This window comes from Colius striatus, chromosome 3 (genome assembly GCF_028858725.1).
Source record: "Colius striatus isolate bColStr4 chromosome 3, bColStr4.1.hap1, whole genome shotgun sequence".
Lineage (NCBI taxonomy): Eukaryota > Metazoa > Chordata > Aves > Coliiformes > Coliidae > Colius > Colius striatus.
This window is the reverse complement of record NC_084761.1, coordinates 88116152-88139198: the sequence shown is the minus strand read 5'-3', so window position 1 is coordinate 88139198 and position 23047 is coordinate 88116152. Positions and strand designations below refer to the sequence as shown.

At 39.8% G+C, this 23047-nt stretch overlaps 1 protein-coding gene across 3 annotated transcripts in view; it reads left to right on the top strand.

Moving 5' to 3' along the window:
• AFAP1 (actin filament associated protein 1) overlaps window positions 1-23047 on the top strand; it is a 124316-nt gene that overhangs the window by 85888 nt on the left and 15381 nt on the right. For all 3 annotated transcript variants that reach the window (XM_061993125.1, XM_061993123.1, XM_061993124.1), the window contains exons 7-11: window positions 7333-7425; window positions 8971-9055; window positions 12413-12562; window positions 18135-18346; window positions 19798-19943. In XM_061993125.1, the coding sequence (XP_061849109.1) occupies window positions 7333-7425; window positions 8971-9055; window positions 12413-12562; window positions 18135-18346; window positions 19798-19943 (686 nt within the window). The remainder of the gene's footprint in view (window positions 1-7332; window positions 7426-8970; window positions 9056-12412; window positions 12563-18134; window positions 18347-19797; window positions 19944-23047) is intronic.

Sequence of the window (23047 nt, the reverse complement as noted above, 5' to 3'; positions counted from 1 at the left end):
TATAAAATGGGCACATTCAGAGACCAACAGTGAGCAAAGTCTCTACAACCACATTTTTAAATCACAAGATACCTTTTCAGTCAAAGATATCATACCATGTGCCAATGGAGCCAGATTATCACAAAAGAAGAATGGGTTTTCATGAATTTCCTATATAAGTGTCAAATCAGAGCTTTACTTTTGAGCTTAAAAAGGTCAAAATGGCTTTGGAGGACAGATTTTCCCATGAAAGCAAAACCAGATGGTTTTTTTGTTTGTCACATGTAATCGGTATAGAATCCATTTACTTAACCAAATAATTTCAAAATATCTATTGGAAGACAAGTGTGAAATAAATGCAGAATATTTCAGACCTTTTTGGTAAAGATGATACCAAAAAACCCCAGCTGATAAACCTGGTGCAAATTGAAGTCTAGACTGGAAACCACAAAGGGAGTTTCAGTTTTACCAGCTGACAAATGCTTGATGAAAAACAAGATAGCTGATGTCACCAAAGAGCCTGTCAAGATCTCAGAGCAAGAAGCATAACATGTATAAATTCAGGCTAGAGCTGAGGTCATAGTAGTAATATGGTGGGCAACATGAAGTGGTGAAATTTTCTGAACTTGAGTCCTAAAATGTTCCCACAAAAATGCATGTGAAAAAAAGTATGCAATTACACACTATGACCCAAAAATGATCTTTTTCCACATGCACTAGTGAGTATATGTGCATCTGTGTGCCCTTTTGTGAATTTGGTGTCAAGTAAGGTCTTAAATCTGCCTGTTTATCTCAACGCATCCAACAGACTGGTGAAACTACACTTCTTTGTCAGCATCCCTGGGAAAAGCTACATTAGAAATAAAAGGACTACTAAGAACATGACATTACAAGAAGATGCTTGTTTAGTGCCTTCTTTCATACATATGAATGTGTTCTGTGTGCGGGATCTTCAGACTAGGCCACAGAAAAACCTCTCTGAATATTAAAATGGCATGGATGCCAAGGAAATGATGTTCTGAAGTAGCTTCTTGTAGAAGGAGGAAATGGTGGTGTTGTCTGGTCCCAAGGCCTCTCTTTATCTTAGAGTTGCCTTCCACAAAAATGTATTTCTGATTTATTATGCATGAGAAGTAATCTATCATTTTGGAGCACTAGCCTTGATTTTCATTTTCTCCTTATGTTAGGCACTTGTTAATTTTCCTTCATTTTACTTCGTGCAGCCATTTTGCAGCAATCTCTTCAGTTGGAGGTCTCGTATCTTTCAGGCATTAAGTAGATATATTTGCATCTGTTATTATGACAATGTTAAGTCAGTTCTTAACTTGTGATAAGAGGGATTTTTTTGTGCTGAAGAGAGAACAAATTCAAGGTTGTGACTGTATCCGGTCGTCCAGTTGCATTCTGCAATACTCTTGCAGGGCAGCTAACCCAGTTGTCCTAACCAATTTCCATCTCTGATAACTGTATTTTGTTTCTCGTAAAAATCTCTGAAAACAACTTTTGTTTTCACTGCCCTGAGCTTAGTGAGATGAGTCAAGAACTTCTGGGCTCTGGTCTTAATGTGGACTGAGTTTTACTGAAGAGTAAACTACTTACAACACTCTTCTTTCACCAGTTTAAATCAGCACAAAACTGAGCTTGTAACTGTAAACACTATGTGGCTGGTTTTACTTTCTATGGGAATTTCCAACTACAGAACTCAAAACACTCAAACATTACTTTCTTGGCATAACTAATGTTCCCCAAAGAGGTTATTATCGCTGTTCTGTAGCTGAGCAGGGTCAAGTGCTAAATGATCATGCCTTAAAACTGACTGGAAAAAATGTGTTTAGGGATGTATACTTGGTCCAAGGGACCATAGCATTTGTTGGTTTTTAAGTAACTTAGGAACATATTGTGAACCAAGACAGTGAGGTTTGGTTCTTTCTTCACTACACATCAGCAGCAGCAGTGAAGGCTTTGCAAACTGTATGAAACCTCCCAGGACTTCACCCCTATTGTCTCAAAGAGATGATTTTAGACACCTCGGTTCCAGTCCTGACAAGATCAGTGTGTTTGCAGAAGAACTATTTAGGGCCTAACCTAGAGATGTGATGGACCAAGCTGTCTGTGAGAGCTTTGACCAGCCTACAGGATGCTGCCAGTATGCATCCACAGAGCCAAAGGATCCCAGATTGGCTGTCAATCAGTGTGTGTGTGATCAGCACCACAGAAAACAATGTTACTTAAAAAAAAAGAGATATATAAGTATTTAAAATTTAAAAGTCCAGCACACCAACAAATACAGAACCTAAGCCACTCTATTTGCTTGTTTTCTGTAAGTTCCTGGCTAAAATCACAAATATAAGCTGTAGCAGATCTCAGAGCAGAACCCAGGAGGATTCCTCTTCTCTCCTACTGCCAGCTTTGGACGGAAAATTATTTAAATCATATCTAGCTCAGATTTACAACCTATGATGCACTCTGCATCTCAGCACTGCCTGCACAGAGGTGCAGCTCGCTTTGCACAGAGTACCTCTGCCATCATGCAGCAACATGCAGCAACACAGCACCTCCCTCCCTGGGCTCTGTCTGATCCAGTGGCCATATACGGCAATAGCCTTCATGGTAATAACACAGGAGAAATGATACAGGGGTTGTCCTGGTTGAATATGTCAGAAAAGTATTTTTAAGGGAATGTACAGACGCTAAAGATAGGCTTGCTGCCTGCTAGTCTGCTACAGTCTCATCCCCACATTGCTCAGACAAACAGCAGTAAGGCAGAAAGATGAATCTTTTCAGGCTAGGTTATGCTTGGGAGTTGTGTTTTCTGGTACCCAAGCTAAAGGCTTTTCCTTTTGAGAATTAAAGGATAGACTATGATGTGAATAATTTCTACTTTTCCTCTAATTTATCTAGTAAACTCCTTAGAGCATTTCTTCTCTGCAAAAGGCTAAGAGAGTTTTGGTGCTGTCTTAAGGAGGAGATTGACATTAATGTATTTAGTCTGTAAGGGTCCAAAGAGGGAGAAAATGATAATGTTGTCATGCCAAAACGACAGAGTCTCAGAAAATCGGTACTCTTCCCGCACTGAAAAAGAAGGGTTTCAGGAATGAGAAATACTGACTTACATGTGGAGCCAAACCTTTTGCTATGTTTTACATAAGCAGATTGCAGCTTTCCCATATTCCTTTCTTCAGAGTTAAGCAGCAGAGATGGGATCCAGCCCATCCCATTGCTATCAATTCCTGTATGTGTGACACATGTGTAGATGGAGATGAGAGGCTGGCGGCCATCAGCATTCTGCCAGATTGCTTTTGAACTCAATCATATTAGAAGTGTGAGCTTCTCCTGTGTGTTTCATAAAAACACAAGACAAGATGCTATGATCACATCCCTCTGTTAAGCAGAGCCTGTAGCCTGAACTCATCCCATGGCATCTGCAGGAGGGAGATTTGCAAGCTCACTTGCAAACTTTCAGTCTTAGTCCTTATCAGGCCTCAAATTAATCAACCACAAGGAACTATCTACAAATGTAATACTTTTACTCAGAATTTACTGGGTTTCAGTTTGGTAGGGTTTGGCTGGCAAGCAGCTGACTTTCTGATTTTAGTGCATAGCCTGGGCCTTTTGGCTGAAGCCTGGATCTTTCAAGGTAATTAAAAACAATATCAAATCTAATTTGATTCTTCTGACTTTGTATGTAGAAAGAATAAATGTAGGGCTAGTGTATTGCCCTCAGCCCTGGTGTATCATTTAAAATAAGATACAAGAATTATAGAGATTTGTAGATGAGTGCAGGTATGGAGATTTTATAGTAAATGTTAGTGCTTGGGTAGTAAGATAGTTTTAAAGAGAGAAATGTTCCAGATGCCCCCTGTAGCACACCATCATTGTCAATGGCTTGGGGCAGGGAAGCTTCCCAGCCTTCTCCCCTCTATTCCTCATGTCACTTCACTCAATGTGATACACTGGTGTATACCCTGATCCAGCTGGAGATTCAAGATATTTCTGTAAAATAAGTGAGGAATAATAATACATTTCAGGCTGCACAAGATTTTTCTGGGTCTGCATTTGAAAGAGGCAGTTCTGAAGTCTGCTTATTGTAACATTGTAATGGTGATTGTGGCATTTAAAATTCTCCTGATAGAATAAGAGATTATTTTAAAAGTATTTAATTTTGAAGCTATCAAAAAAAAAAAGAAAAGGTCTTCAGTTATCTGATTACATTTGCTCATGCATTTTAAGTATTTGAATACATAGTCTTTTTATGATCTCAGTTTGATTCTTCTGGCAGATCACCTTGCGTGCGTGCACGTGTAATGTACAAAGGCATTTGTAGTGAGAAAAAGAGAACTGTTTCTCTTTTCTAATGTGTGAGGAAACTTGAACTATTAATGGAGTATGTGCCATCACAAAGTACTCTCGGTACAGCCTTCCAGTTTGTGACATTTTATTAAAAACAATACATTTGGGGATTCCTTTTATTTGCTTTCTAGTTTTGGAGCAACTGAGAAATGTTTGTTTGTATTTTCACAGATTTCATTGCAATGGATAAAATTTTGCTGACCTCTCTTCCCCAGTCTCTCTCACAACTTTTTTTTAATGAAAATAGCAATCTCCTGTTTTCATATGACTCCAGGAGATAGAACCCAGAAAAAACTGACAAGAACTCTGAGTCTTGTGATTAAAATTATGCGAGTTGGCAACAGTAGTGGAATGTTTTATCCTTTAAATTTTGAGTTAAAGCTATAAGCATGTGAAAACCACATTTATAATGGCAACTGTCTGCAAACACAATTATAGAGAGTGCATCCAGGCAGCCATTATATATTAAAGGCATTTCATGCTGGTGAGCTGTAGGAGTTTGAGTTTTATGCTGTGCATCGAACACAATTATATAGCGCAAAGGCAGTGATGAGCAAATCTTTGCCAGTGAACTCCTTGAACACAAATGAAGCACCGGATCCTTGAATATTCATTTATTTCAGATCTTGCCATGAACTTCCATTTGATAGTGTGTCTTTTTTTTTAATCAAAATTTAATTACAACCCAATTAAACACTTCAACTTCTCCTTAAATATGTGAGGTATGGTAAGAACTGGATTTACTTGAGTGCATGACTTCGCACATAGTATTCATTTAGTGCTGCCAAGTAATTTTCCTCTGTTCTGTCTGTAACTCCCATTACTATCTGCCTTTGCCAAAATTAACTAACTAACTGGTGTGAGCAGATGCTGAAAACATGAGCCATTGAATCAGGGTCATGCAGGAGACAGAAATTAATGTTCCCAGAAACTGTACAGTCACATTTCTCTAGGAAGAAAAGAGCAGTGTGTTTACACCATATTGAGGACCAGCAATTGAAAATAAAAGAGCATACAGATAAAAAAATCTTATGATTTTAGGGAATTTGGGCTCACAGAATCTTAAGAGTTGGAAGAGACCTCGAAAGATCATCTAGTCCAACCCCCCTGCCAGAGCAGGACCACCTAGAGTAGTTCACACAGGAACTTGTCCAGATGGGTTTTGAATGTCTCCAGAGAAAGAGACTCAACAACCCATCTGGGCAACCCGTGCCACTGCTCCCTCACCCTCACAGTGAAGAAATTGTTCCTTATGTTTCTTTGGAACCTCTTGTGTTCCAGTTTATTGGCCCTTGTCCTATCATTGGCCATCATTGAGAACAGCCTGGCTCCATCCTCCTGACACCCACCCTTTACATATTTGTAAACATTAATGAGGTCACCTCTCAGTGTTCTCTAAGCTAAAGAGCCCCAGCTCCCTCAGCCTTTCATCAGAAGGGAGATGCTCCACTCCCTTAATCATCTGTGTTTAACTCTGAGATGCACATGCTCTGCAAAAAATACATCTAAACTTTCTCTTACAAAAGATACCAAGTGGCAGGAAATTCTGTGCTTGTGTTTCTTGGGCAAGGTATGGGAAAGTTCAGACAGTCAAGAAAGGATGCTGAAGTGTTCTAAGATACTAGCTCAGAAATAAAAATATTGGTTCATTTCCTACTCTGGTTAAATTTTTTGTAGATGACATTGGGTGAGTGAGTTATCTTCCTTTTGTTCACAAGCTCTCCATCTGAAAAAATGGGGCTGGTGCTTTTTCTTTCTTTATGGCATGTAATCACGGTAATTTATGATGTGCTCATGAGTTGTAGCAACAGAGTTATTGTAAGCCCATAAATGTTTGATTCGTTTAGCTTCACCCTTAAAAGGAAATTCTGTGCTGTGAAAGGAGTATTTGATGCCATCTTTAGCTCTTCCATAGTTTCTATGTCAAAATTGTTCAGTTCAAAACTAAAAAGATGTTGGTCATTGTTTTGCTTTTCCTCTTCTTAAAGGAAACATGTATTTTGACAGTCTGCTAACTGCTGTTTTCCCTCTGGTTCTCTGACCAGATCCTTCTCTCTGGCAGTGGGGCTTGCTGTAAACAGCGTAAAGGGAGGAACTGGAAATATATATATATACATATACACATATAAAGGGTACCGTTTGCATGTCTAGTGGTAATGCTCTGCTGTCCTTGTGTGGCTGCATGGCTGTCATCAGTGGTGTAGACCTCTAGCACTCCCATGGCACTAGTCTGGATGGAGAGTTGGGACCTGTTCTAATCAGCACAAACAATTTCAGACTGATAATGCGCTCATGGTAATCTCATGAGAGGTGAAAAAAATTATGTCTATGGAGAATCATCATATGTCTTTACTCATCACAGATTTTCACCTTTAGATAGTTTCAGATTTTTAAGTTCTTTAAATTCTATCGAGTCTCACTGAATTCCAGGTTCTGTATTTGTCTTTGACTTTTTAAAAGCAGACAGTGGCATTCCCATTTCCTACAATACAGTTACAATTACTTTGACATATATCTTTATGTTGATGTGCAAGTATAATACAAAAAAGCCACAAAATACCTGTATTAGCTGTAAGTCAATCGGCGCTTCATTAATTCTCCAATAGCAAAAAGAAAGCAAGTGGGTAGTGTATCATGCAAAACTCCTATTGTTTGACTTGTGGACCTTGGACTTAATCCCACTTTTTCGTCATTGTAATGAAATTAATTTGGTGGTGTCAGCTGAGTTCATATTGCAAAACTAGCATGTGGAAATCAGGAGAGATGTGGAGCTTAGCTTGTGCAGAAATGGAACCTTCCATCTTGAGACACTATATTTCCTCCAGGTTATACGTGAAATGACTTAAGGAGGCAACGTGGAGAAGTTGGTGTAGTGGCAGCCTATCTGACACCTGCCAGCCTAGTAAACATGTGATTCTCCTTCCCATCTCCCTTCACATTCATATATCATTTCTCTGATTTGTATTTTATGAATAATTAATAAGGTTTACCTTGTCTTCTAAGGTTATAAAAGATGTGTGCAGCAACTGTACAGGAGCTGTAGACTCCGATGGGCCATTGTCTAGTTCTCCAGTACACAAGACAGAGCTTGAAAAGGTAAAGTTATCAAAATGATGAATACAAAGCTCCTTGTGATTGCTTATTATTTACTTACTATATTGGGTGTAAGTCGCTAACCTGTCCTACCATTTTAGACTATTAGTCTCCCTATTATTTGGGCATACATCTCTCTCTGTTGAGTGCAATAAGCAGGCACAGACATAGTTCTCGGGGAAGAGTAGTTGAAGATTATACAAAACATTTAAAGGAAAGTCTTTTGGGGAATTTAGTTCTTGAAGAGCTCCCCGGCGATGCTGAGGTCACTCTTTTGGCAGACTCTTCCAAGCATTCGTGCCTCAATACAGAAACTTGGCTATTCACATGTGGTGCTCTCTGCTGCCTTGACTCAGCAGGATATGAGAGTAAGAGTTAGGAAAGAGAGCACGTCTACATTGATCAGTGTATTATCAGCACCAATTTACGTCCCTGCTCATCTGAGGCATAGATGTGAACATACTACTTTGCAAGCCCTGCTTAAAAGTGTCAGTGACAAATGTTTCACCACCAAATTCCTGATGACAAGTTCTACCCCTGGGGTGGGACGATGCCAGTGTCAGTAGTGTCATGTCATTTTGCACCTGGGAAACTAAGAGCAAAGCATGTTCTGTGACAGCTCAGACCTGATTTCACAAGGCAAAAGCTGTTGTGCGTGCATGCTTGCACACACCTGCAAGATACTAACAAAGCAACTGAAACTGTCTTGAAATTGTTGTTTTCTAAAATGTGTGCCATAAAAAGATGTAGCAAAACTTCTCTATCTTTTCATTATAATCTCTACATCTTCTTCATGACTTCACCACTCATGACAACTTTTCTGTGTTGGCATAAGCTGTCATCTCATATCTCACACACAAACACTACAGAATAATCGGTGCTAAAAAATTACTTCAAAAGCCTGTTTTTTGCACATGTTGAAAGTATTGAAGCACCTTGTAGGAATTAACTGTTTTTTGATAAGTCATGATTGTAAATGCACATGTGAAATATTATTTAAAGAAATAATTTAAAAATTATTCTTATCTGATGCATGCGATAATTCATTGCTCAGTGGATCATAAACAGCGACAATTACATAGAGAAATTAATTAAAATGTTGTGTAATAAGAGATATTAAATTACGATCAATTCACTATTTTGAGGACACTTTCAAATATAGACCTAGTTTGTGGTTCCTGTGCATTTCTAAAGCCTATAAAACTGAAGTTTTTACTACCTTCTATTTGTCTTCTTGCAAATGGAAGAGACAATCATAGAGTCATAGAATGGTAGGAGTTTGAAGGGACCTTTAGAGGTTATCTAGTCCAACCTCCCTGCAAAAGCAGGTCTACTTAGATCAGGACGCACAGGAACAAGTTCAGTCAGGTCTTGAAGACCTCCAATGAAAGAAACTCCAGACGCTACCTGTGCAGCCTGTGCCAGGGCTTCTCATGGAGAGATTGAAATGTGTTTTATTTTGTAGTAATGGTACTTTTAAATTGACTTATGCCACTGCATTTGGTGAAGGTGTCTATATTGTATGTCAGCTATTCTTTCTCCCTGCAGAAGCTGTCATTTGAGAGGCCAAGTTCAGATGGGGAAGGTGCTGGGGAAAATGGCACCACTACCGTGTGCAATGGGAAAGAACAAGGTAAGTTTCAGATCCAAAGATGCATGGTGTAAATAATATGGGAACACAGGGAGCAATAGGTAGTGAAACACCCGAGTTTTGTCTTTTAAGAATGGGCAGTAAAGTTTCAAAGAGTAAATCCTTAAAATTTTGCAGTCACAGAAAGCATTTGATGTTACTATGCAGGTAAAATCGATATAATTAGAATAAGGAAACAGAATAGAGAAATTTTGGCTGGGCCTTTTGTGTCTTCAAAATAAGAGGTTTTCAAAGCTTGAGTGGCCACTATAAGCAGCTAGCAGCTGCTTTTATTATAGTGGCAACATAAATAGTGAGTCTATAGCTTCTAAGCAAAAAACCTGTTGTTAAATATAGATATATACATATATATGCAATTTATATATGTGTGTATACACCGACATATATAAAAACTTGTGTATGATTATTTGTATTAACATACTAAAATGTAAATAATCTTGTAATATGGGTTTGTAATGTGGGTTTGTGAGTATACATATATATTCAGTCTTTTATATATATATGAGTATATATATATAAGTTTACATCTGCTACTTTGTAGCCACACATGTTTTGTAGTCCTTATAATCTAACAAGGTCATATCTGAAACCCAGAGGGAATTTTTTCTGAGTTTTTTCTGTGACTTTGTTAAGTTGCCATTTAGCAGTGGTATCCTTTAAATAAGACATCTTTCTGCAGCTGTTAAGAGGAAGGGTAATGTGAGCTGCAGTGAGCACAATGTCAATATTGGCCTTGGTGCCAGCGCTGTCTCGCCTTTTGACTCATTTCCTTTATCTTCTCCCTGGGTCGTTTTCCAACATTTCCTGACTATATGGATCTCTGACATATCTGACAGTATAGAACAACTGTGGTTTCTAGAAGGTGTGGTACATGGTTAGATTTCACCCTATAAAGTCTCCTGCTAAGATTTCAAAAATCACGGTACTATTTTAGTGTCTGAAACCTACTGAGGAACGTGTGACACAAAAAATATGTTTTCCATGTTGTCCAAAAGTGCCTGGTGTCTGAGGTGTCCTGTGGTTGACATGCTGATCGAGCATGCACTGCTGGAAAACTGGCTCACCTTAGATGTCTCAAAGAGGGTTAATTAATAATTAAACTGGTTAATTGAAAATACTAGTTGCATTTGAAAACTCTGACCTTCGATATATACTCAAATATTCCTGGCATAATTTTAAGGAGTTGCTCTGGTTTTGGCTGGGATAGAGTTCATTTTCTTCCCAGCCATGCTTCCTCCTGATGTCTTGTGTACCTCCAGCCTGCTGGTAGGGCCATATAAGAAGCAGAAAGGCCCTTGATGCTATGTGAGCACTGCTCAGCAATAACTAAAATGGACATTCTGGATGAAGTTTCACTGTTTTTTAATAGTGGGAAGAGAGACTTTGGAGAGTGGTAACCTCCAGCCCTTACCCACTGGTCAGCCTCTGCTCTACTGTTAACCAACTGTTTGTATTACTGTGGGGAGGGAAATGAGAAGGAAAGGCATTTGTAAAAAATCACTGCAAAAAAATCAGGCAATCAGTATATTCTTTAGACTCAAAAAGATCATGTCATGAAGGCCTTTTTCCTGCTGTCTTTCATTCTGCAGGAGAATAAAGCAGCAGTATAAAGGGAAGAGAGTACAGGAAAACAAAAAAAAAAAGTCACCAAAATGGACTTGTTCCACTGTCTGCTCATGCTAATGAAAATGATTCCTGTGGGCTTCTCTCTGACAGACACGAGTTTTCCTCAGTCTCTGTTTTTTTCAATGTTTTTCATCTCCTCCCACTCAACAGCCACAGTGGGTCATGGATTGCCACTGCATGGGTTGGAAACCTGTCCGCAGGCAGGCGCTGCCTCAGGCAGAGAGGACATGGGGCAGGTGGCCTTCCTCCTTTGAACACTGGAAGCTCCTTGCATGTTTATAGAGAGCACAATATAAGTTGTGAACACCCTTCTCTTAGGAAGAGAGGATTAGACATTTGCTTGCACACATGCCTCACTATGTTGGGGTTTGCTGGTGAGCAGCTATCCACACCTGAAAAGCTGCCTTTCCCCCTCAACATTACACTCAGCAGGTGACAGATGGTACAGTCCTGGCTACACATACAGTTTTCAAATAATGTTCCATGATTCCTAACCATTCAATTAAATATGATCAATTATCCCATTGTGAGTCCCAGGCTGCTGCTGTATTTTCTGTGCATTCTACTTTTCCAGTTCATCGGTTCTTATAGTCATTCCTCATATGAACATTTTTTCCTTTTTTTTTTCCTCAGTTTACGCAATCCCATAATCACTAAATGTTCCCTGTTGCAAAAGGAATTGATATGTCAGGGGTAAAGGTACAGCAGCTTAATCAGCAACTATCCTAAATGTATTTTTCATCAAAATTGTGTATCAGGGCAAGTTGATGGATATTTTTCCTGCACTGTCAGTTACCAGAATGACTTTTGTTCTATTGATGGAATCCAAATTAAGCCACTGAATGCAGTTTCTGAAAGTTTTGTTTCTTCTGTTTTGCAAATAAAATGTCTTTTTTTTCTGATTCTATTTAATCTTAGAAACTTCTAAAAATTATAATTTTACACAGAAAGAGACTTTAAAAAATGGCACCCATAGTCCTTACTGTGTTACAGTTGGCAGCTCAACATGCCTCAGAGAACAGGCCTGTAACATTACTGGTATCATATTCAGTCAATGGAAGCACAGACTGAATGTTAGCAAAAGACCTGTTTTCAGCAGAGCCTTTTCTTTCCAAGCCCTCGTGATCACAAAACGTGCCAACTTCTAACCATTGAATGCTTCTATTTATCCCACTAATGTAATTGTTTGTTGTCAATTTATAAGTCTTGTCTTTCTAAAAGGTCTATTTTGATGATACCTTAATTTAATTGTAGAGGGCAGGAATGCTTTTGCTAAGCAAGCATATTCTGTCTTTCTTGTGTATTTAGTTGTTGAAATGTTTTGAGGTAAATGTTTAGAAACAGTGAAGGATCCTCTGGTTGTTTTTTTATTCTTGTGTATATGAGCTAAATTTATACTGATGTACCTCAGCCATACTGATAGATTAGATGATGACTGCAGTGGAAAAAGACTTTCAGCTTGATTAAATTAAATTAGAGGCCTGATTTTTGTTTTTCTTATCCTTCTGAATGGCATCATTTTTATGGCAAAGGCATTATTTATAGGCATCTGCATTAGAGAAGACATATGATATTTATCTCACTGCAGTCTGCAACTTTTGTACCAGTATTCATGTTGCATGTGATTGTGTGAACGGCTACTTTTGTTCAGATTCTCTCTATTCACTGGTTAATTTAAAGGCACTAAAACATGCACTTTTGCTTTCTTAATAGTGAAGAGGAAAAAAAGTTCAAAATCAGAAGCCAAGGGCACTGTGACTAAAGTAACTGGGAAAAAAATAACAAAGATCATTGGTTTAGGAAAGAAAAAGCCATCAACAGATGAACAGACCTCATCAGCTGAAGAAGATGTTCCAACGTGTGGTAAGTGATTTTTCCTTCTTGAATCTTAAATGCAAATTACTACTAACTTCTAGCCTAGAAACTTCCCTAAAATTGCTTTTACTGTTGTAATTCTTCCCCCAACATCAGAAGGATGCACTGAGACTGAAAGAAGAGTAGAATAATCAAGAGCTTATCATTTGAAAAGAGACTGAAAGCACTTGACTTTTGAAATAAAATGGTAGCACAGGCTCAGAAGGAATACCATTGCTCTTTGCAAAGTTGAGGGTGAAGAGAAATGTGGACAAAAAGCAGAAAGAAACAAGAGCTGTTTTCAGACAAATGGCTATAAAATAAATATAACCTGGACTATGAAATAAATTTAGACTGGAAATTAGAATAAGTTTATTGGAAAAGGATCAAGTCTTTTATGCTGGATCATGGTGAGATTTTATTGCATAGCAATCATGGTGGATCTTATTAATATTTACAAATATCCAAATGGTGGATGTCAGGAGATTGGGACATCCCTTTTTTCTATAGCAACAGGACAAGGGGTAATGGAATGAAGCTGGAGCAAAAAAAGTTCCATTTAAACATAAGAAAAAACTATTTCACTGTGAGAGTAACAGAGCAGTGGCACAGGCTGCCCAGAGGGGTTGTGGAGTCTCCTTCCTTGGAGGTCTCCAAGACCCACCTGGACATGTTCCTATGCAACCTGATCTAGGTGAACCTTCTTCTGCAGAGGGGTTGGACTAGATAATCTCTAAAGGTCCCTTTCAACCCCTACCATTCTATGACTCTATGAAATAACAAATCTCTAGTAAGCTATTTTAACTCCTAATGTTAATCACTCCATATGACAGCTATAGTGTTCTGCAGCACCAAGGAAGTATATAGAAAAGCATTGTGGTGTGTCATGGTTTAGGCCCATCAGGGAACAAAAGACCGAGATTAGCCTCAAGTACCAAAGACCTGAGATTACCAAAGGGCAGGGAGAGCTTAATTGCTGCTTAAGGTCCAGGACAAAATAGCCCAGGCTACTACTGGGGAAGAAAACAGAAAATCATTTAATGCAATACCAACTAAACATAAGCATAAAACCCCAAACCATTATCAACAAAAAACAACACGGAGTGGTACAATGATGAAGAGTCTGACCAGCCCTTTAAGACCACCTTCTCCCCACTCCTTCCTTCTTCCTGGGCTCAGAGCCCTGATCCCAGTGTTTTTACCTCCTCCTCCCCTGAACGGCCCAGGGGAGCAGGCAGTGGGGGTTTCAGTCAGTCTATTCCTGATAGCTTCTGCCGTTTGTCCCTCCTCAGGACAGGTGGGCTCCTCCCATTCTCCCTGCATGTCCATGGGGTACCTCACGTACACAGCATCCCTACACGGGCTGCTCCAACGTGCCTTTATCCCAAATGCTGCAGCTCCTCTCTGCCTCTCGTGTGGGGCTGCTCTGGGCCTGCAGGCTCTCTGACACAGCCTGCGCCATGGCCACCTCCCCACACAGTCCCTCGCCTGACCGGGTGCACTCACACAGAGCTACTGATGGACACAGAGCTACTGATGGCTCTCAGTCCTGCCATGGCCCTGCATGGGTTGCAGGGGTACAGCCTGCATTCTCACCACGGCTTGCAGAGGGGTCTCTGGTCTGGTGCTCCTCCTTCCTTTCTCCTCTGACCGTGGAGTCCACATGCTCGCCTCCATCTTGTACCACTCTTACACCTCCTGCCAGCACTTCCAATTCCCATCCCTAAATAGTGATGGCAGAGGCACCAGATTGGCCCAGCAGGGCCGGAGGTGGGTGTGAACCCAGGAGCCAGGGGAGAGTCCGAAAACTCTTTACTGGTTCTTCACTGCAACCCGCTCCCCCTGTTATCAAGCAAAAAACCAGCTCCTTGCTAAACCATGACATTGTGGTCCCCCACCAGTGTGGGATAATGGCCTGTCAGAAATGCCCCAAGAATTCGGTCATCCACTGCCCTGACCAGGGGAAAAGGAAGTCCCAGATGTACGGATACACCACAAAATGAACTCTGACTCTTTTTGCACAGCCAAGGAGAGGATATGAGGAGATGGGATGGTGAACCCACTTTTAAGCTGGAAGCCTATGTACATGAAGTAAAGGGGGAAGACAACTGTTAGAAAAGGATCACCCAGGGCGGCTGTCAGCGTAGTAGCTGCAAGGACAAAAGCAGACGATCAGCAATCTGCCAGACATAAAAGAACTGCAATCACCTCCTTTGATGCCGATGAGGAGACTTCAGGTCTGCAATTGCAAGGATCAGATAGCAAATACTCTGATGAAGAACAGAAATAGAGGGTCCTTGCCTCCAGCGAGGAGGAGGAAAGGGATGACCGAATATACTGGACTGTGTGGGTTCAGTGGCCTGGCACATCAGACCCACAAAGGTATAAGGCTTTAGTAGATACAGGAGCACAGTGTACATTGATTCCATCAAGGTTTAGGGGCACAGATTGTGTCTGGATCTCTGGAGTGACGGCGATGTCAAGAATTATATGTATTAGAGGCAGAAGTGAGCTTAACAGGGGACAAATGGGAAAAACACCCCATTGTGACTGGTCCAGAGGCCCCTTGTATTCTTGGCATAGATTACCTCAGGAAAGGGTACTTCAAAGACCCGAAGTGGTATCGATAGGCTTTTGGTATAGCCACTGTAGACACAGAGAAAATCAAACAACTCTCCAGTTTACCTGGCCTCTCGGAAGACCCTTTTGTTGTGGGATTGCTGCGAGTTCAAGAACAACAGGTACCAATTGCTACCATGATGGTGCACCAGAGGCAATATTGCACAAACTGAGACTCCCATCTTATTTTCTCCCCTCCCTGACTTGCTGAGGAGGAGGATGATAGAGTGGTGTGGTGGGCACCTGGCATCCAGCCAGGGTCAAACCACCACAAGCATGGAGAAGGTGCCTAGGTTTGTATCTTAGCTCTTAATGTTTGCTCACCATTTAGGACTTTGTGTAATGCACTTAGCTTGTGTCCTCACAACTCTGGTATTTTCAAACAATGCAATGTATTTACATTCTCCTGTTTGCCTTTTGGTGCTCCAATGTTAAGTAACACTTTCATAGGTGAATAAGGTTGAACTCACCCTTCTTCCAATCCGTTCTGAAGAAAATTTTCGTAGGAAAACAAACTGTGAAGAAAATGTATCTGATTCTGAATTTGAATCTTTGACAAGGAAGACTGGGAAAGCAGAAATCTATGCTTAGGCAGCAGTTAGCAAAACTCATCAGTGCATGAAGTGTGATAGATGCTTGCCTGATCTGAAAGGAGATCCAGGGACCACCAGCAAAAACTTCATAGATCACAGGTGGCTCTCAAGCCACACTTTGGTACTCATTCACATAAGTAATCTTTGACTAAATAAGTGTGTGTATATATGTCTATACATCAGCTAAGTGCAGATGTGATTTATCAACCAAAAGAACAGCTGGGAAAAGCTATGTCCAGCCAGATGCATTGTCTGAAGCATCTGGCTTCCATAAAAGCTCAAACTTCCGGGGTCTGATTCTCAGTTGATTATGCTGTGTGATGTGAGATGTTAACCACAGCTGTAAAAGCTAATTCCTAATATTTCTGTCATTATTCAGACATAGATATAAATATAGCTGTTGCTAGTGCCTGCGTTTGGCTCAACACCACTTGCAGATTTTATAGGAAAATATGTAAGTGTCTAGGCGTTGGTCATTGCAGGAAGTCTTTACAAAAGGAGTTTCTCACCAGCAGAAATTTGGCTCAATTCAATGCCTTCTGGGAGGCTACTCCATAGTTGAAGTCTTTTACACTTTGGAAAGTTCTACCTCCCATGAACAAAGGGAAAAGCCCATTTTAGCTGTAACTCTGTAACTGCAGAGGACATCCAGCTAATGGGGAAACTAAACCCCACCTGTAGTTATGGAGTCATGGCAAAGCTCTTCCCTATGGCATCACTGGTCTTTGAGTGCCTGGACAAAGCTGAAGTGCTAATGCCCCAACTGGGAACACACACAAGACATTTTTATCACATCAGCTCTTGAAGGTTTAAGTAGGGAAATGTAGGAACAAAACCATGAGATCCTGCGTAGTTCACCCAAAGTCAGAGGGTTTGGAAGAGCTTTTCTGAGAGGTATGTTGGGAGCAAAAGGGAAAACCAAGTACTGTCTGAGAAACAGGACTCTCATGCCAAAGAAGCCAGCTGGCTTGCACGTGAAGGGTTTTCCATTTCTAGGGATTATAGTATAATGAACAACTATACAGGGTTTTGTACAGGGGGAGGGAAGAGAGCTGCAGAGTTTGATTATCGCAAGGGGCCAAAATCAGAGGATTGTGCACATCCTTCCTTTTTTTATGGCACCTTCCAAGATGTGCGCAATTCTGATCTGCCATATCCTGTTGGCTCAAGCTTTGACATTGGATCCATAATGTGGGAAAAGAAATCCAGAAAAATTAATGATAAGTCATAGTTTGAATGGAAACCAAAGCAATAGCTATCCAACCAGATTAAATGAAAATCAGACCTGAGATACAAGACAATTTTTTAACATAAATTCTGACATATGCAAGATCTGATTTGTTCCCCTCCTCATAGCCTGTTTGGAAGCAGCAACATACTCAATTCATGTATCATTTGTAATGTGGAAGCAAAAGTAATAGGTGGAGGTTTTTTTTCCCATTCCCAAACTAAATATTAGGCAGGAAAACTAGGCATTGTCTTGATTTTAAGGTTTGAGTCGGGAATGCTTGTTGCCATGGGTCAGAAAAGGAAAACTATAAACCACTTCCCATTTAATGATATTTTGTACTTTTACACTGTGTCTGATATAGAGCATGATAAGAAAATTGGGGTTTTTAAAAGGCAAATTGTTGATGAAATTTTGATTTGTTTTAAGGAAACTGTATTATCCCTGAAAAAAACCAAACTTTGTTTAAACCTTTGTCTTAAGGTTTAGCAAAATTTCATATACATTTACTTCTTGGATTTTAAACCCATATGGATTTTATTTTTATTGGCATCAGTAATGATCTTTTCTATTTTAAAAGTGTTGCATTCTTCTCTCTAAATGAAATCAGAACATATAATGTCAACACCGAGTAGGTCTTTAAAACACCGATTTTAGATGTTGCAGAAGGTAACTCATCAGCTAAGTATATGACATGAACTGTAATTTTCCCCAAACAAATGTTGTCAGCCACAGTTGCTAAAGCTATTACACATGGAGGAGGTGGGCATTCTGTGTGAGCATGTCACCTGTGTACACATGTTTTTTATCACCTCTTCCATTCTTACTAAAATCTTGGGGATCAATGTCCTTCTGCTCATCCAGCTGCTGCAGTGGTTAACACGGAACAGCCCTTTGCACATGAACAGCATCACATCTTGATATGCTTTTTTCTAAGTTATTGGCATATTGGAAGTTTTCATTAAAAGAAGGGGAGCAGGGTCATTTACTTGTCTTCCTAAAATCCATCTGGACTTTCTATTATAAGAGGAGTAAGTTGTTTAAGTGCTAGCATTGTACTGAAAAGTAACGTTCTTTTTTTCTTTCTTCCCTTTTCAAAAAAAGCCAGGATTGAAATATCTCACATTTCATTTTATTGCAGGATATCTCAACGTGCTCTCAAATAACCGTTGGCGTGAGCGCTGGTGCAGAGTGAAAGACAATAAACTCATTTTCCACAAAGACAGGACGGATCTGAAGACGCACATTGTTTCTATCCCTCTCCGTGGCTGTGAAGTCATCCTGGGACTGGATTCAAAGCATCCTCTGACCTTCCGCCTGCTCCGAAACGGGCAGGAGGTGGCTGTGCTTGAGGTGTGGTGGTTGCTAATGGCTGTGACATGTAGGAACATCCACAAGTGCTTTCATACAACCTGGCCGTTCAAAAAAAAAATCTTTGCAGAGCTGGATAATAGATACTGGAAGGAGAAAAGAAATGTTAAGAGCTGCAGGCAAAGAGAGAACTGAGATTTAATGCTGTTCAGAAATCTTCTCAGTAAGATGCTTTTATCTACACTGACCTCCCCTTGACGTGCTACTAAACTATCCCTACTCCTTCTCTAGATACACTTTTACATCAGGGACATGATTACTTTGGGTAAATAACTTAGCAATAATTAAATAACGGATCACTGTTGATGGGAACTCAAGAGTTCTTAACTCTCATTTGTCTGCTGCTTATGTGAACTCCTTTTGCTCAGTCTCTATCCCTATTAAGGAATTCTGCAATAAGAAAATACAGTGTGTCAGCCCTGGTGCATGCTTTGATGTGTCTTGTGTCTTTTGACACACTGCATGTATACACACTGGCACACCCCTTGCACTACAAAGATCATACCTTCATGTGTGTTAGGTGGGTCAGGACTTTTTGAGGGGCTTTATTCATCATATTTTGAAAGCTCAAAGGAGAAGACACTTAAAGCCAAGTGTAATGAAGACACAAAAGGAGGCAACATTTTGCTTTCAGTAACAGGACACTTTGACTGCTTTAGGTTTCTGACTGCAGATCACATTAGTCTCCAGTCCTTGCAGCCAGGTCTGTCATATGTGAGCAGAGAAGCTGACAAACTAGAAAGCAGCTCAAGGAACTGAGAAAGGCAATGAAATACTTTAAAAAGAACAGGATATTTAGAAACCACAAAATTTGCTTTCTCTCTCTTTTTTTACATTATTTATTTTACTGCTGTTTACAGTAGGGGACTTGAAGCAAAAACATAAAATAATTTAAATAATATTCTTGTTTGGTTTTGTGGCATCAGGAAAAAAACTGCCACTATTAGACAAATTTAGTGGAATCTTTCATAAACTAACATTAAAATCTCATTACTCTGTCATAACACATACCCCCTGCATTTCTACTTAGCACTAACATTTTCTTTTCAGGAGTCATGCTAACTAAAATCCCCCAGCCTGGCTTAGGAAAATTATTCTCTTAAAGCTTTCAATTTTCTAAAGTCTAAAATAAGCATGATTTGAATCTAAATCCACTATCCTTAAACTATTAATTTTTCTTCTTTTTTTTGGAGATTGCCCACTTTGTATTACATCATAACTGATGAGCACATAGCTTAAAGAGCACTCCTAGTAAAGCAGATTTAATAAGAAATCCTGAGGTTTTTAGGAGTTCAGCAGAGAGAAACCAGAGCCTCTCATACTCTGTAGTAACAGTTTCTCAGCCAACAAGAATGTGCCATTTTGCAATAATGCTCAGCTCAGCTCAGTGGAAGAGTAAAAACCTGACCTGTGTTCTTGCCCCCTCTTCGCAGGCATCCTCCTCTGAAGACATGGGCAGATGGATCGGAATTTTGCTGGCGGAAACAGGGTCTTCGACAGACCCTGGAGCTTTGCACTATGACTACATCGATGTGGAAATGACAGCAAGCGTCATCCAGGCTGCAAAACAGACCTTCTGGTGAGAGGCCTACAGCTACTCATGTGTTTCCAGCACTCGGAGAATTTATATCTGTATCGTAACTCTGATGCCAAGACAGCTTATCAAAAATTCACCTCCCCCTTTGCCAGATACTGAACTCCTGAAGTGTTTCACTGTCACAGTATGTTAGATGTGTTTATGATTATCATGTTGGCATCCTGCTAGGTTCTGTAAAAGATGCAGACACTATCCAACTTAACTCTTTACTCATTTTTTCAATAAGTCTCTTTATCAAATGCTATCTTTTATGTTGCCTGAAGACTTACAACTAACCCTGAAAGAGAACAAACATTGCTGAAATACACGCTATGTAGTTCACATTTACCTGTGGTCTGTATTTGCTGTACATATAGCTAATAGGCACAGCATACATTAGCTAATATATGCTGCATACTAGAGATGTGTAGCAAATTTAAGTCTTGGATAGTCACATGCTCAAGTGTTTCCTTCTCAAGTTCCTTAATTAAAAACTTCCTCAAGCTCACACCACTCACTCAGGTTAATTTCTGGCTTTTAATTTAGGAGGTGGAAATTGAGAAGGTGTCTGGGGCGCAGCACGGAAACTCTGTTTAAATTGCAAATCAGTACAGTGAATTACTGATCCTGTGCTGAGACAAGTAATGTTACTTAGCATACATAGTGATTTATGTGTTGAAATCGTTTTAGGCATTAAAGCAGTCTTCGGTTGCAAAGGACTCATTTTTTCTTGGCTAGATGAAGTTGTTCAGAAATGGGAGTAAAGGAAGAGTTGGGACAGGCAGGATGCCCCGCTACAGATGTTGCCCATGGTTTCCTGCATTCAGAAAGTGGGTGGCCTGAGAAAACAGCTGGCAAAAGCCTCATCTCGCTGCAAAGTGAGGCTCCCCACACAAATTTAGAATTTGTGTGACTTAGTACATTAGAGAATCACACCTTGTCTGCCCATCATACCTAGAAAGAAGATTTTCCTGCCATTAGCGAGGTGTTTTCAGAGCTTTTACAAGGGAAAAGGTGCAGCTTCATTCAGGATCTGGTCTGAATGACTTCTGATAGAAATCAATGTGACTCAATGATACCACAAGCCAGTTTTGTGAAAATCAGATCATTTTGATAGAATCAAAAGGCACCTAGCTTACAGATTTATGTTAATATTTGAAGTTACTAGGGCTCAAAAAGTTTATCCCGTGTTGACATGTATTTTTGCTTCAGTCAGCATCTAGCAGTAACCACATTAAGAGAGAAATAGAATGGAAACATTTCCCACCTCAATATTGCATAACTTTCCTTTTCTGAACAAATACAATGTTAATTAGAGCCAAGTGAAAAAACGTATGCAACTAGAACACATGTTAGAAAGGAATGTCAAACAACTTGCAAAATAGCAGAATTCCCCTATGAAGACTTAGTTAAAATTCATTGGGTGTCTTTAAAAGACTGAAAGAGCTTGTTGATAAGCAACTAAAGTAGCTGTCTGCTGATTTTCAACTACTCTTAGAAAATGAGGAGAAATTATGATGATACTTAAGCGTTGCTGCCTTTTATGGAATAAATAACAGTATGATGTCTAAAGGTCCCTTCCGACCCTTCCATTCTATGATCCCAAATTAACTGCAGTTGTCATTAAGGCTTTGATTATCACACAGTCACCTCAGGATTACTAGTTAGTCGTTTCCCAAGACTGATGCTTTGCCAAACAATCGGCTCTGCATTAATAGGCCTATCAATTTTCTTCATCTAAATCATTAAGTATCTAGAGATGACTGAAGAAAAAATGCTTCCAAGCAAGCTTTCTCTGTTTTCTTTCACATCTAGCAGCTTCAGAATACAATTAACTTACATAGATGCATCTGTAAACAGGATTAATGAGTCTCAATGAAGTACTGCTTATGAAGTGTTTGCAGATACTTAGATAAATCTTAGCTTCTTTTGGTGGTGGAAATAGTTACTACAGGTGCCATCAGATGTTGTTAATGAATATCCCAGTTTTCAGACATGGTTACTATGCATCACTCGTATTGAAGCTACTTAAATAGAAAGAAGTACAATAATGACTCCAAACACAGCCCTTTAGACTAACCAGAAACACTTGAGTAATGCTCCTCATTAAGAAGAACAGTAAACAAATGCAACCCTTTAATAATACTCAATAAAGTATGAGATATGATAAAGTTAGAAACCACAGAATTTATCTTGGGCTTTTTGTTGTCTGTCTGTTTGAAGTGAGAAAAGGTTCTGTCTAATGAATATTCCACCCCCACACTGCCCTGAAAGGTTCACACCGAATTGGGCACGTTTTTCCAACTGGTGAGCTGGGGTCTCCCACAGCTCAGGTGAGCCACAGTTGGATGTGGTTTGTCTCCCACTGAATGAGAAATTCAGTGGAGTCCGTTATTTCAAAGCAAAAGAAAGCAACTGCTGAAACCACAGCATTCTTGAGCTCCAGCCAGTGCTACAGAAGACCCTCTCTGCTTCAGTTGGGCTTTATCATATTTTATGAATGTCAGCATAGAGTCTGAATAGTTCCATTGTTTGGGATGGAAGGCTTTGTTTTCCCATTCACATTCACCTGAAGCTATAGGAATTATTTGGGATCTCACTCTATATCTCATTCAATTTCAGCAGTTTGTTCAAAGGAAATCTCACCCTTGGGGTCATTATTGCTCTTTGGGATGATTCTGCCATTTTCTACATTGTTAGACCTTTGCAAACCCGTTGCAGTGCATGATATCTTGCACATGTTCTGCAGAATTCCAGTAAAACAAGCTACAATGTTGATTTGGGAGATGGGGATGGGGTAGGGGAGAGAGGAAATACGTCTGACCATTTTGAAGTTTCTAGCCAAAAGTTATGATACGGAAAACAAAAAATCCCAGATTTTGAGGAAGTAATTATTCAGCCAAATTTTGATAGATACATTAACTTAGATTTCATCTACTTTTTCTTTTTTTCCAAAGTTCTACTTTTTTTTTTTTCTGTCAAATTTTTCCTGGATTTGATTTTTGTTTGTCCCTGTTCCTACATTTGCATCCTCCCTGAGCATGTGTGCACCCAGAAACACCTGCTTCTCCCCACTGCAGACAACAAGGGAACTTTTATGGGACGCT